This window comes from Pseudopipra pipra, chromosome 8, assembly GCF_036250125.1.
Source record: "Pseudopipra pipra isolate bDixPip1 chromosome 8, bDixPip1.hap1, whole genome shotgun sequence".
NCBI classification, from domain to species: Eukaryota; Metazoa; Chordata; class Aves; order Passeriformes; family Pipridae; genus Pseudopipra; species Pseudopipra pipra.
In genome coordinates this window covers 18,266,243-18,276,838 of record NC_087556.1, presented here as the reverse complement: position 1 = coordinate 18,276,838, position 10,596 = coordinate 18,266,243, and the positions used below count along the sequence as shown (strand labels likewise).

Genomic DNA, 10,596 nt, shown 5'->3' with positions numbered 1-10,596 from the left:
GGAAGGACATTATTAACATAAGGCAGTTACATACAGGAAGGTTTGTTCTAACAGGCATTGAAGAAATAGATGTGCCTTTTGTGCCACACCAGATCTGGAAAGCAGTTATAGGAACTATGTTGAAAGGAATTTCAAGCTTGGAAGGAATATTTAGCACTTGCCCTGAGAAACCCATTAGAGGCATAGTAGTTGTCACTCACAACAAAATTTACATGCATATTTTGAGCCATCTAGGTTTTAAAAAGTGAGTCCTAGATAACCATTTTCTTCCTTGTTTGATAAAGCTGCCCACAATCAGCCTATCACTAGTGAATTAGATTTGGCAATGCTGATGTGTGCCCTGCCCTGAAATGGGCACAGCCATATGGCTCATGCTCTTGACTCCTAGTCACTGGTAAACCAACAGAACATATCAGCCCATGAGTGCAGGCACTAGGAATTTCTTGACTGAAATCAACAGAGCCCACATATCCACTTTGGATCTCTCACAAATATGTATGAAGCCAATTTAACAGCATCATTGTGGTTTGTTTCACTATCAGTGTTTCAGACCATGTGCATTTTCCAGTTAAAGAGGGGGGAAAAAAGTCAGAGTAGGATAGCAAAGTATTACACCCTGATCCCAGGCCAAAGCTGCCTTGGTTGGTTGCAGTGAAGACAGGGAGAATTCATAGTGTCCCTTCTCATGTTCTTCTCCTGTGCTGCCTGATCTAATTGATTTATGTCTTGGGATGCCTGAGGATGTGCCCTAGCTTTGTGTGCCAGCTCTTTCTAACCTTTATGTGCTGAAATTAACTATTTCACCTTGGCTGACAATACTGTGAGAAGTACCACAGAATCCTGTTCAAGGTATTGGCTCCTCCACGTCCTCAAAGGTAATCTGGAGCAAATGTTCCAGGACATTTTGAAACAAAAGGACCAGCAAATTGCACTGCCTTTATTCTGTTAATACTACTGAACTATTTAATTTTTTTTTCTTCTCACATTTTGGCCTTTGCATGCAGCATTTTGCTTGACAGGCACCCTGCAGCACCCTGTAGTTCGTGAACAAAAATCACCAGTCACATAGTGATGCTGGTGTACTGGAGTGAAACTTGTGGAATTTGTTACAGTCAAAATACAGTCAACTTGCTGGTTTGGTGTTAAGTGGTAGAGGATGCATTTGTTGCTCAACTCCAAAAAACCCCCAAATCCAGCCACTGTACATATGTTTTCTTTCTCAGCTTTCAGACAAGCAGTGACTGCCCAGCTGTTCCCACTGCAGGACCCCCCGTGTTTTCTATGTGCAAGCTATGCCATGTATGGAGAGAAGTTCTTTCAAGCAGCTTTCTTTGGAACACAGCAGGGAATGACCTGTCTAAGCCTGGGCACTCTTTAGGGACAATGAAAAAACTCTTTGCATGATCTGTGAATTCAGAGGAAACCTAACAACGTGCTGTGCTGAAACCACTCATAGCAGCAAACTCTATGTAGATAGTCTATTGCATGTATTGATTACTGAGATAATTTGTGACCCATATAATGTTGCATGTTTTCATGTTGTTCGTGTACAGGGCTGATGGATGTCTTGTTTGTGTGGGGAACTGGTATCTCTAACAGATGTTGCTCTGTTAAAATCTGGTTGGCTTCCCAACCAGATAATTACTTACTAAATCATTCTAAGAATATCAGCGCTCTGCCCACTTTTATGTCCTCTTTCTGCTTAGGCTGATGGACAGAGTGTTCTCTTCCTTCCTAAGGCAGGGAAAACTCCTGGAGACTTTCTTGAAGATTTACCTTGCTCTTTTATTTAGTCATTCTTCAGCTGGAGTTTCTGGTTACATCTCACTAATGACCGCAGAGATAATCAGAGTAATGCAAGGTGATCAACCTGTTTTCCTGTATCTTTCAGTGCTAGGCAATCGACAGAGAGAAATACAGCATGATTTCAGAGCAGTAATGTTATTAAAACAGCCCAGTAAACCAGCTATTATCTATGAACAACTGAAAGCTAGAAGATACAGTAAAAATGAAAGCAGTCCAAGAACCTTGTTTCTTAACCCAGCATGTCAGTACTACTCTCACATTCATGAGAGGGATCAGTTTTCTTTGGGAGAGAGTAAGTGCAGGACCCCTTATAGCAGTTCGTGTATCCAGTCATTAAAACCAATAGGTTGACTATTACCACTACTGAAAAGGGGAAAACAAGAGGAAGAGTGAGGCATATCAGCTCACAGATCATAAGTAAACACAAGGGTATAAATAAATTCTTTTTGACCTTAAACTGACAATGCTACGTATAATGTAAATTGGTTTTACAGTTGTTAAATATTAAGTCTGTCACATTCGTGTATGAGAAAGGACAACTGTGTTAAGGAAAGGCACAGCAAATAACACTAAAATATACAGTGCACTGTTGACACAGAAACATCTTGTAAAGGTGGAGAAAGAAGCTTTATCTTGGTGGGGACATTTTTGTTAACTCTGAGGTTCATATGTCCACAGACTTCAAAGCCTATTATGCCCTCAGATCTCTCAAGGCATAGGAATTAGCAAAGAATCATATTAATTTTATAGCAAGGCGGTGTGAGTGACTTGCCTCAGGTAACAGATGGCATAGCAAAAATTCGAGTTGAGGTCTCAATTCAAGATGGGAGGCTCAAGCTGGAGACAATATCATTTCTCTTCTGATCTTAACAGATCTGTCTCCTTCCATGTGTAGCAAAGTCCCCATCCATGAGTCAAATTTCAGTTTTAATTCAATGCAATTTCAGTGGAATAAGAAACAATTTTTCATCTCAGTACAAATGCATTTTTAAAGTGCGTGATAATTTCTCAGCTAGCCTGGAAAATCCTGTCAGGTCATGATCCCAGGATGAAGGATCAGTGATAAACAAGGAACATAGAGACAGACAAGAAGATCTAAAGAGCCAACAACAAATGCAGGCTGTGTTTGCAAGGAGGAGACCTCCATCTCTAAAGTGTGGGTAGATCTGAGGGAGACGGCCACAGATACTATACCAGTGAAAACAGAAGTCCAGAGGCAGTAAAACAAAATGAATAGGAGTGACAGATTTAACCAAAAAGATATCTCAGCTTAGGGGAACTGCAATCTTACCTGCACTTCTAACTTTCAACTCAAGTCATATAGTAATAAAAATCTTAGAAATCTTCAGTGAACTGACAAATGACAGAAAAGTTTATTCCTCAAATGAAAAAACAGAGTGATTCCAAACATAGCTTGTCATCTTGACTCTGCAGCAGATTAAACAAATGAAGACCATAAATCTATGATAAACTAAAGTCTTCTTGTGGAGCTGTGACTTCAGGAGTTAGCTATAGGAAGGGTGGCAGGTGGGTGCATTGCTGTAGTTCTTTTCACTGGTACCTCTGGCTTTGTGGAATTTAGATGGTGCAGCGGTGGACCTTGCTGTGGCTGCGCTGGCATTGGAAGCTTGCCTTTGGTCCTCCAGGTGGTCTTTTGTCTGGTCTTATCTGGTCTTTTGTCTTTAACACAAGCTGCACATTCATGCACAAAATAAACTGTCAGTTACTTAGTTCAGCATCCTCTGGGCTTGTATTTGGGGAAGCTCAGTTAATTTTATGTATACCCCACCTACACCGTATTTCAGCTCTATTTAGAGAGCATGAGCTTGTTTCCATTTTCTCAACTTGTTAGTCACTGATTCCATGAAGATAAAATGCAGTGGTTGGATATTATTTTCACATGAACTCAGAACAGACTGGGCCAGGGAGAGCAGCCACAGAATCCTTTGGCCTAATCCAAGGGATATCTTGGCTGTTGGAAACTTTTTTTATTCTCTGCTGTTTTCCAGTGTAATGTATAAAATCCTTCTTCCTCCCGTTTCTTGTCTTACACCCTTCCTGTATGTTTGAGATGGGCAGCAACTAGAACAGGACACCAGGAGATCTGTTGTGACTTGTATCTCTGACAGTTCTCACCAGAATGGCACTTGGGCTGTTTAGTTCATAATAAGTGTGCATTATGTAGTGGTGTGAAGAAGTAAGCCCAGGAAACCTTGCTGTAAAAGCCCTACAGTGTCTTGGACAACTTCTTGAAAGTAATTTATCAGATACCAAGAACAAACCTGTGCTAGGAGAATTGCTTTCCCCCTCTTTGAGAAAGCAAACAGGAATCACCACCTGAAAGGGTATGGAATGTAACAGACTTCATGTAATGTTTTTCACAAAATGACAGCTAGCATGTTATTTTTGTAAGTCCTTAAAATGTGAAATAGGTTGCAGCTTAAATACATGTGTGATATTGCCATGACTCTCTGATCCTATATATGTCACTGATTGAATCTGAGTTCTATAAAATCCTAAGAATCTGAAATTTGGACTTACTATGACAATAATGTATTGTTTCTAAGGAGCTCCTGTATGGCCTGTCTGTTGTTTCCCGCAGAGATGGATATAAAAATGGCATGATCTTATTCTCTGGTGTCTTACCAAGCAAATAAAGCACAAAAGTATTTCTGGTTTGGACAGGTCCTATTGGGATTTCTGAGGAAGTTACTGAAATTCAACAAGTTTTTGTCTAGTTTCACATAAAAATGGAATCAAAGAATATGCCAAGTTGGAAGAAACCCACAAGGATCATGGAGTCCAATGCTTAGCCCTGCACAGGACCATCCCCAAGAATCACACTATGTGCCCAAGAGTATCATCCAAATTCTTCTTGAACTCTGCCAGGCTTGGTGCTATGACCACTTCCCTGGAAAGCCTATTCCAGCACCCAACAACCCACTGGTTGAAGAACCTTTTTCTAATATCCAACTTAAACCTCCACTGACACAACTTCAGGCCATTCCCTTGGGTTCTGCCACTGGTCACCATAGAGAAGAGATCAGTGCCTACCCCTCCTCTTCCCCTCACAAGGAAGTTGTAACTGCAATGATGTCTCCCCTCAGTCTTCTCTTCTTCAGGCTGAACAGACCAAGTTCAGCTGCTCCTCATACAGCTTCCCTTCAAGGCCTTCACCATCTTCGTTGCCCTCCTGTGGATGCTCTCTAAGCTTAATGTCTTTTTAATATTGTGGTGCCCAACACTGCCACAATATTCAAGGTGAGGCCGCCCCAGTGCAGAGCAGAGCAGGACAATCCCCTCCCTCGACTGGCTGACGATGCTTTGCCTGATGCCCCCCAGGACAGGGTTGGCTCTCCTGGGTGCCAGGGCACTGCTGACTCATATTCAACTTGCTGCTGCCCAGGATCCCTGCCCTGGGAACACTCAGCTCTGTGTAACCTCATACTTTTACAACACAACAGACTTGTCGTGATCATGGAGCTTCATTAAACAGTCTACTTGTTTTGCAAGGCGGTTTTCTTTCCAAACCATAGCACAATTAACTGCAGATTGATGTGGGTTTTTTAGAACCCATTTTTCAAGCAAAGAGCCCATGTAGAAGCAGCATTTTGCAGGGTATTGTTGTCTGGTGTCTTATATGTGGGCAGACTTATATTACCTATTGCCAGGTGGGAGTTATGGTTTTGAAGCTGGACTTCATTCCCCAGAGAATGTAGGGAATTCTTACACTGAAGGGACAGAAGGCATCTGCCTTTTATTAGTGCCTCAGGCTCTGCTGCAATGACGAAGCACATGGACGACAACATTGATGAAAATTAAGAAAAAAACTGGGAGGAAAAGGATGATGTTCCTTGGATCACATCCTCACTGCTTTTCCAGGGATCAGAAGTGTTAGCAGCACAGAAGGAGATACCAAAACTCCTACAGCAGTTCAGGTGTGTTCCGTGTGCCCTGAGAAGGAGCCCTTGTACAACATGTCCCAGTCAGTGCATCCCTTCCAAGTGAGAATGGATTTTGACACCTGGCTAGAACAGAACCTGCCAAGTGTGAAAGTGGCTTGTGCCAGGGTACCGGTGCACAGCATGTCAGAGTAGTGAGGCAAAGGCATCCCTTTCTCAAGGAAAGTGACACTGCCCCATGTCACTACAGAAAAAGAAACATCAATATGAAGCATTTATGGATGTTTCATCTGGATTTATTGTAGTCAAAAGAGCTCAGCGACACCCATGCAAATATTACAGAAAGGAGACATTGTATGTGATTATGCATCTTGTATGCTGAATTAGAACAAGTAGATTTCCCACGTCATTGTACTTCTCTGTGATGGCAAAGCATGTGTAGGAAGGGGAGCAATTCCACAGTGCAGAGGTTTGGAGCAGGTGTTAGCCCACGTTTTAGCCCACACGTGCAACTCGAGAGCACTTCTTTGAGGGGTCGTTCTTCTGCACCACATCAAAGTCACATCTTTCTTCATTGAAAATGACTTCACAGTTCTCTTTGTCATAAGCAACAGGAGTAGAAAATCTGTCATTGGCAAAGAGAAAGCAAATGTTAGCTTGCCAGCAATAGAAGTTTCAATACTTCATTGATTATGGCTTCAACTATTGCTGAGTGAGACATCTCTGAAACTATGCCTTAGACCAGCTGAGCTCCCTTGAGTGCAACCCAGCTGCAGCTTCCAGGGCCTCGAATGATGCCTTGCTGCACTGCACTGTGGACATGTACCAGGATGCTCAGCACTAGCATGGGGATTTCTAGCACTGCACTCTACAGACATAAGCATGGGCTTGGCATGTTTCATCTTTGTTCCATTAAGTTTCCATTATTTCCAATTTGCTTAGAAGGGGGTAGCTGTTTCCTGATAGACCGATTGTCACCTAAACAAAGGCAAAGATCATTATCAAGCCATTTTTGGCCCTTTGAGAAGGCAGGATGAGAGGAAAGGAGAATGTTGGAGAGAGACTTCAGAGCAGAGCCTTGTCATTCTAGGGTCAGCATTTTCACTGGAGACAAGCACCTCCGGAAAGGGATTAGGGTCATCATAAGCCCTTTAGAGGAATTTCGTTGAAGTCGTTTGTGAAAATAATTCTTTCCTACCCTCCCTTTCTCATCTAAGGAAAGATTTAGCTGCAGTGGCAGAGGAGTTCACAAGTTCCTAGAAAATTCAAGGCAAGCACCACCTGGATGTGCCTGGAAGGCTCTGTGTCCACTCCTCGTCATCAGAAAGTGAGCCAAGGCAAACACAGCTAAGGATCCAAATGGCCAAGAGCTCTATGTGGCTTTCACTTGCTCTGTGACATGAGGGACAAAAGGCTCTCTTGTGTCCTTATCCCCAGCAAATGGAAAGCTGTGGTTGTCCTATGGGCAGTGAGGGTACCCAGAAGTTCAAACTTACATTGAACAACACCTCATTTCAGTTTGGCTGCAGTCGCATCTGTAGCAATCTTCTGTCCTCTCAATGTGTCCAAGGGGGTACAGTTTTCCATTCAGCATACAGCCTGCAGAAGACAGCAGCAAACCAGAACATGTTCTTTAAGCCTCCACCTAAAGGCTGAAAAGTTTAAAAATTATTTGAAGTTTTCTGAAAATTTTTTTCTTGGCATTATTAAATTAGAAGTAATTTTGTTCTCTGTGTTATTAGCCTAATTATTTGGAGGCTGTGAATTCTTTTCTTCTTTACTCGTTAAAGAGGGTTTCCGTGTGACAGATCTGGGATGAAAGTGAGCACCCAAACAGCCAGGTCTGCCACCTGGCACCACATTTTATTCAGATCTACTTTCAACTCCTGCGTCGGCTCCAGGTGCTGCAATAGCAATAGCAACCTACCACCAATAGCAATAATATTGCTGCAGCCACACTCAGTCCAGGGTGAGACTTTGTTTTACCCCTACTTTTGTCACCTCGGTGCTGAAACCTCCTATTTGTGTCTTTCTGAAATCTCCCTCCTCCCTTGTGTTTTGAGCCCTTCCTGGAAGCTCCACACAGAGCCAAGCTACTACGGAGCAATCAAGTGAGAGGATCTTGTCTGCTCTTACCTTTGTCAGCCTTCCCTGGCTTGTAATGTTTACCAAAGCAGTATGCATCACCCAGGGCCACGATGATGCCCATTGCAACAAGGAAAGCCAGAAAGCTTTTCTGTAAAAGAAACACAGAGCCCATGGTATGACTTTAATTCCACGTTGATTATCTCTGTTTTCAAAAGCTGTCACTGAACCTGAACCAAAATTACAAATAACCTTATGTGTACATGAAAGTAGTGGAAAAGGACACTCCAGGTATTTCACTGCATTGCTTACTTTTTCCTGTACTTGGGAACATACAAAATGCTATGACATAGGTTTTTTCAAATAGGTGGCTGGGTAGAGAAGAGAGATACAAATTGATGTCTTAGGACAATATCTGGCACATTGTGCTCAGCTTCACCTGAGCCATCTTGTTAAACCATGCATACACAGGTTTGGACTCTTCACAGGCCATACTTCCTTTTGACTAGTGCTGGCAACAGCTAAACATCTGTTAGAGTTCTTCAGATATGTCCTCTGGAACCTGCTGAACAACCAGCACTTCTTTTGAAAAAGCCTGCATAACTTTGTAATGATGGTTATTCTGATGGAGGGACTGGAGGAATATGAGAGAGCACAGGATTATTTTGATGGCTTGCTCCAGCTGGATAACTTAAGGCAAAAGTTTAGGAATGGCCAAAGACTGAGAAACAATGGAGGAAGTTATATAGATTTTCTTGATAGCACTGGCAGGCTAACATGAAAGGATTTTAACATGAGTAGGTCTTTCCAAGTTACTATTCTGAACTTCAGAGGCTGTGGCTGCTTGAAAATGGAGTTTAAAATAGCAGGGAGAAGCTTTGGGTTTAGGCACCTCTGCTTTCTGCCTTGGGTTGCTTGAATCACAAATGCCGAAAGACACTGAAAGGTCCTGAACCTTAGGCAGATGGTGAACCAAGGTAAAACTCCTCTGGCTGCTGTGGAAAAAACTTGGTATTTTAATCCTTGATGTGCTGCTTTCTTATGGGGCTGAATGACATTTCTGATGTAGTGAAAGGGAGGAGGAGGATTTATGGAGTGGTCTGGTAAGGGTATAATATTGAATTTCCACAGTGGTTCTAGTTCCTGAAGCTTTAGGCTACAACAGAGGCAGTTGCCATGCTGAGCACCACCCCCAGAACGAGAGAAGTTAAGAAGAAAAACTTAAACTCTTCAACTGTTCTATTCCATGGTGCCTGGCCACAAGAAAATCTCTAAGCAGCTCCTGTTCCATGAAGCTGTAGGATGAAACATTGCAGCTGGTCTCTGTTGAGGCTCCCTGTGCATTTGGCATGAATCTGTGGGGCTCTCTGTGTTGTGCAGCTGCCCCAGGCTTTGGGAGGGCAGGGAATTGTGGCTTTCCACACAGGATCTATCTCAACATGCTTGGGATGCTGTTTGCTGTACATTAGACATCCAGCTGGAGTTTGGGGGTGGCTTTCCTCCACACTGGTTCAAGCAGTTTGCAACAGCACATACAGTGCCATGGCATGTCCCTCATGTCTCTGTTGGAATTACTAAAATGCTTCTTTTGCTGTGCTGTCTTCTGTGAATGTTTTATCCCTTGTTTGTTCCAACGTTTGTCCTTGTCATGCTGTTCTTAGAAATGCCAGCCAGATGAGCTTGGGCATGCTCCTCTCTCTAAAGATCAACGTTCTGGAACTTCCACTGAATCTAGGATATCAGAGATATAGGGGTAAGTCTGTGCTGTTCAGTCATTGTCTGAACTGACTTCATGCTGCAGCCAAAGGATATGTCAGATAAGTAGCAGAAATCTAGCAGTAAAGCTTAAGCAGAGAAAGAAGCAGATGATCATTTCTTCCCTATTTATGAGTCAGCATGTCTCATAGAAAGTACTGCTTCTTCTGTAGAATTTATGCCATTCCTGAGATTCTCATCAAAGGTAGTAATTGATGTCTGTACCTTCAGGGATTACGTGAGCACAAATTAGAGGAAAACTAGGCCAGAAGCTCTGTCTACCTATTTAGCTCGACCTAACTGTTGATTCAGATTCTGCAAACACGTTTGGAGGCTTGAAGAGCTGAAACAGCACACAACTTGAGAGATCAAAAGAAAAGAGCAGACAGGATATGCAGACAAAATATACATTTCTTTCATTATAATGCCATTATGTTTTAAACTTTATTTCACATTGATAGGTTTTAAAAGCATGGTCCTAAATGTTTACAAAATTCTGAATGATTTCACAACCATTTCTGAGGACAGGATAACAGCAAGTGAAAGACTAATCTGTACAGTTTCCTGCAAAGAATTCAAATACAAAGAACAAAATTTGCAGTAATCTTCCCGAAGGTGTCTTACTTCCTTTGCATCCTGCAGTTTTTAAATACAATATGTCCACAGTTGAAATATGTACATAATTTATTCCCTTAAATATTCTTCTTTTGCAGTTTTAAAGCAAATATCTATCTGTATCCCCTTGAAAAATCTAAACCTTAGACTTACCATTGTGGAACCTTGGCTTCCAAAGAGTTCCAAGTCTCCAGAAGAAATCTGAAGGGCTTAATGTGGAATCAGAGAGCTAATAATTTTTGGTGCCTTTATGTTATGCAGTTCAAGTCTAGATGGGGCAAAAAGAACCTGCTCTTTTTAAAATGCAGTTATGTTGAAATAGCTGAAGAAATCACTGAAACTTTGCCAGCTGGCAATGAGAAAATATTTGATTCTGTAGAACACTGACCTAAGTAAAATGCTGAGTCTAGAACTTTGCATTTCTTGGAAGCAT

General features: G+C 42.1%; 1 protein-coding gene across 1 annotated transcript; it reads right to left on the bottom strand.

Annotated features, from left to right (window-relative positions):
• Positions 1-5,979: 5,979 nt before the first annotated feature.
• On the bottom strand, positions 5,980-10,453 carry LOC135417999 (beta-microseminoprotein-like). The gene is made up of 4 exons (XM_064662780.1): positions 10,317-10,453; positions 7,845-7,944; positions 7,205-7,307; positions 5,980-6,333 (listed from the first exon to the last, which is right to left on the bottom strand). The coding sequence occupies exons 1-4, from the start codon at positions 10,317-10,319 to the stop codon at positions 6,204-6,206; spliced, it is 336 nt and encodes a 111-aa protein (XP_064518850.1). The 5' UTR covers positions 10,320-10,453; the 3' UTR covers positions 5,980-6,203.
• Positions 10,454-10,596: the final 143 nt, after the last annotated feature.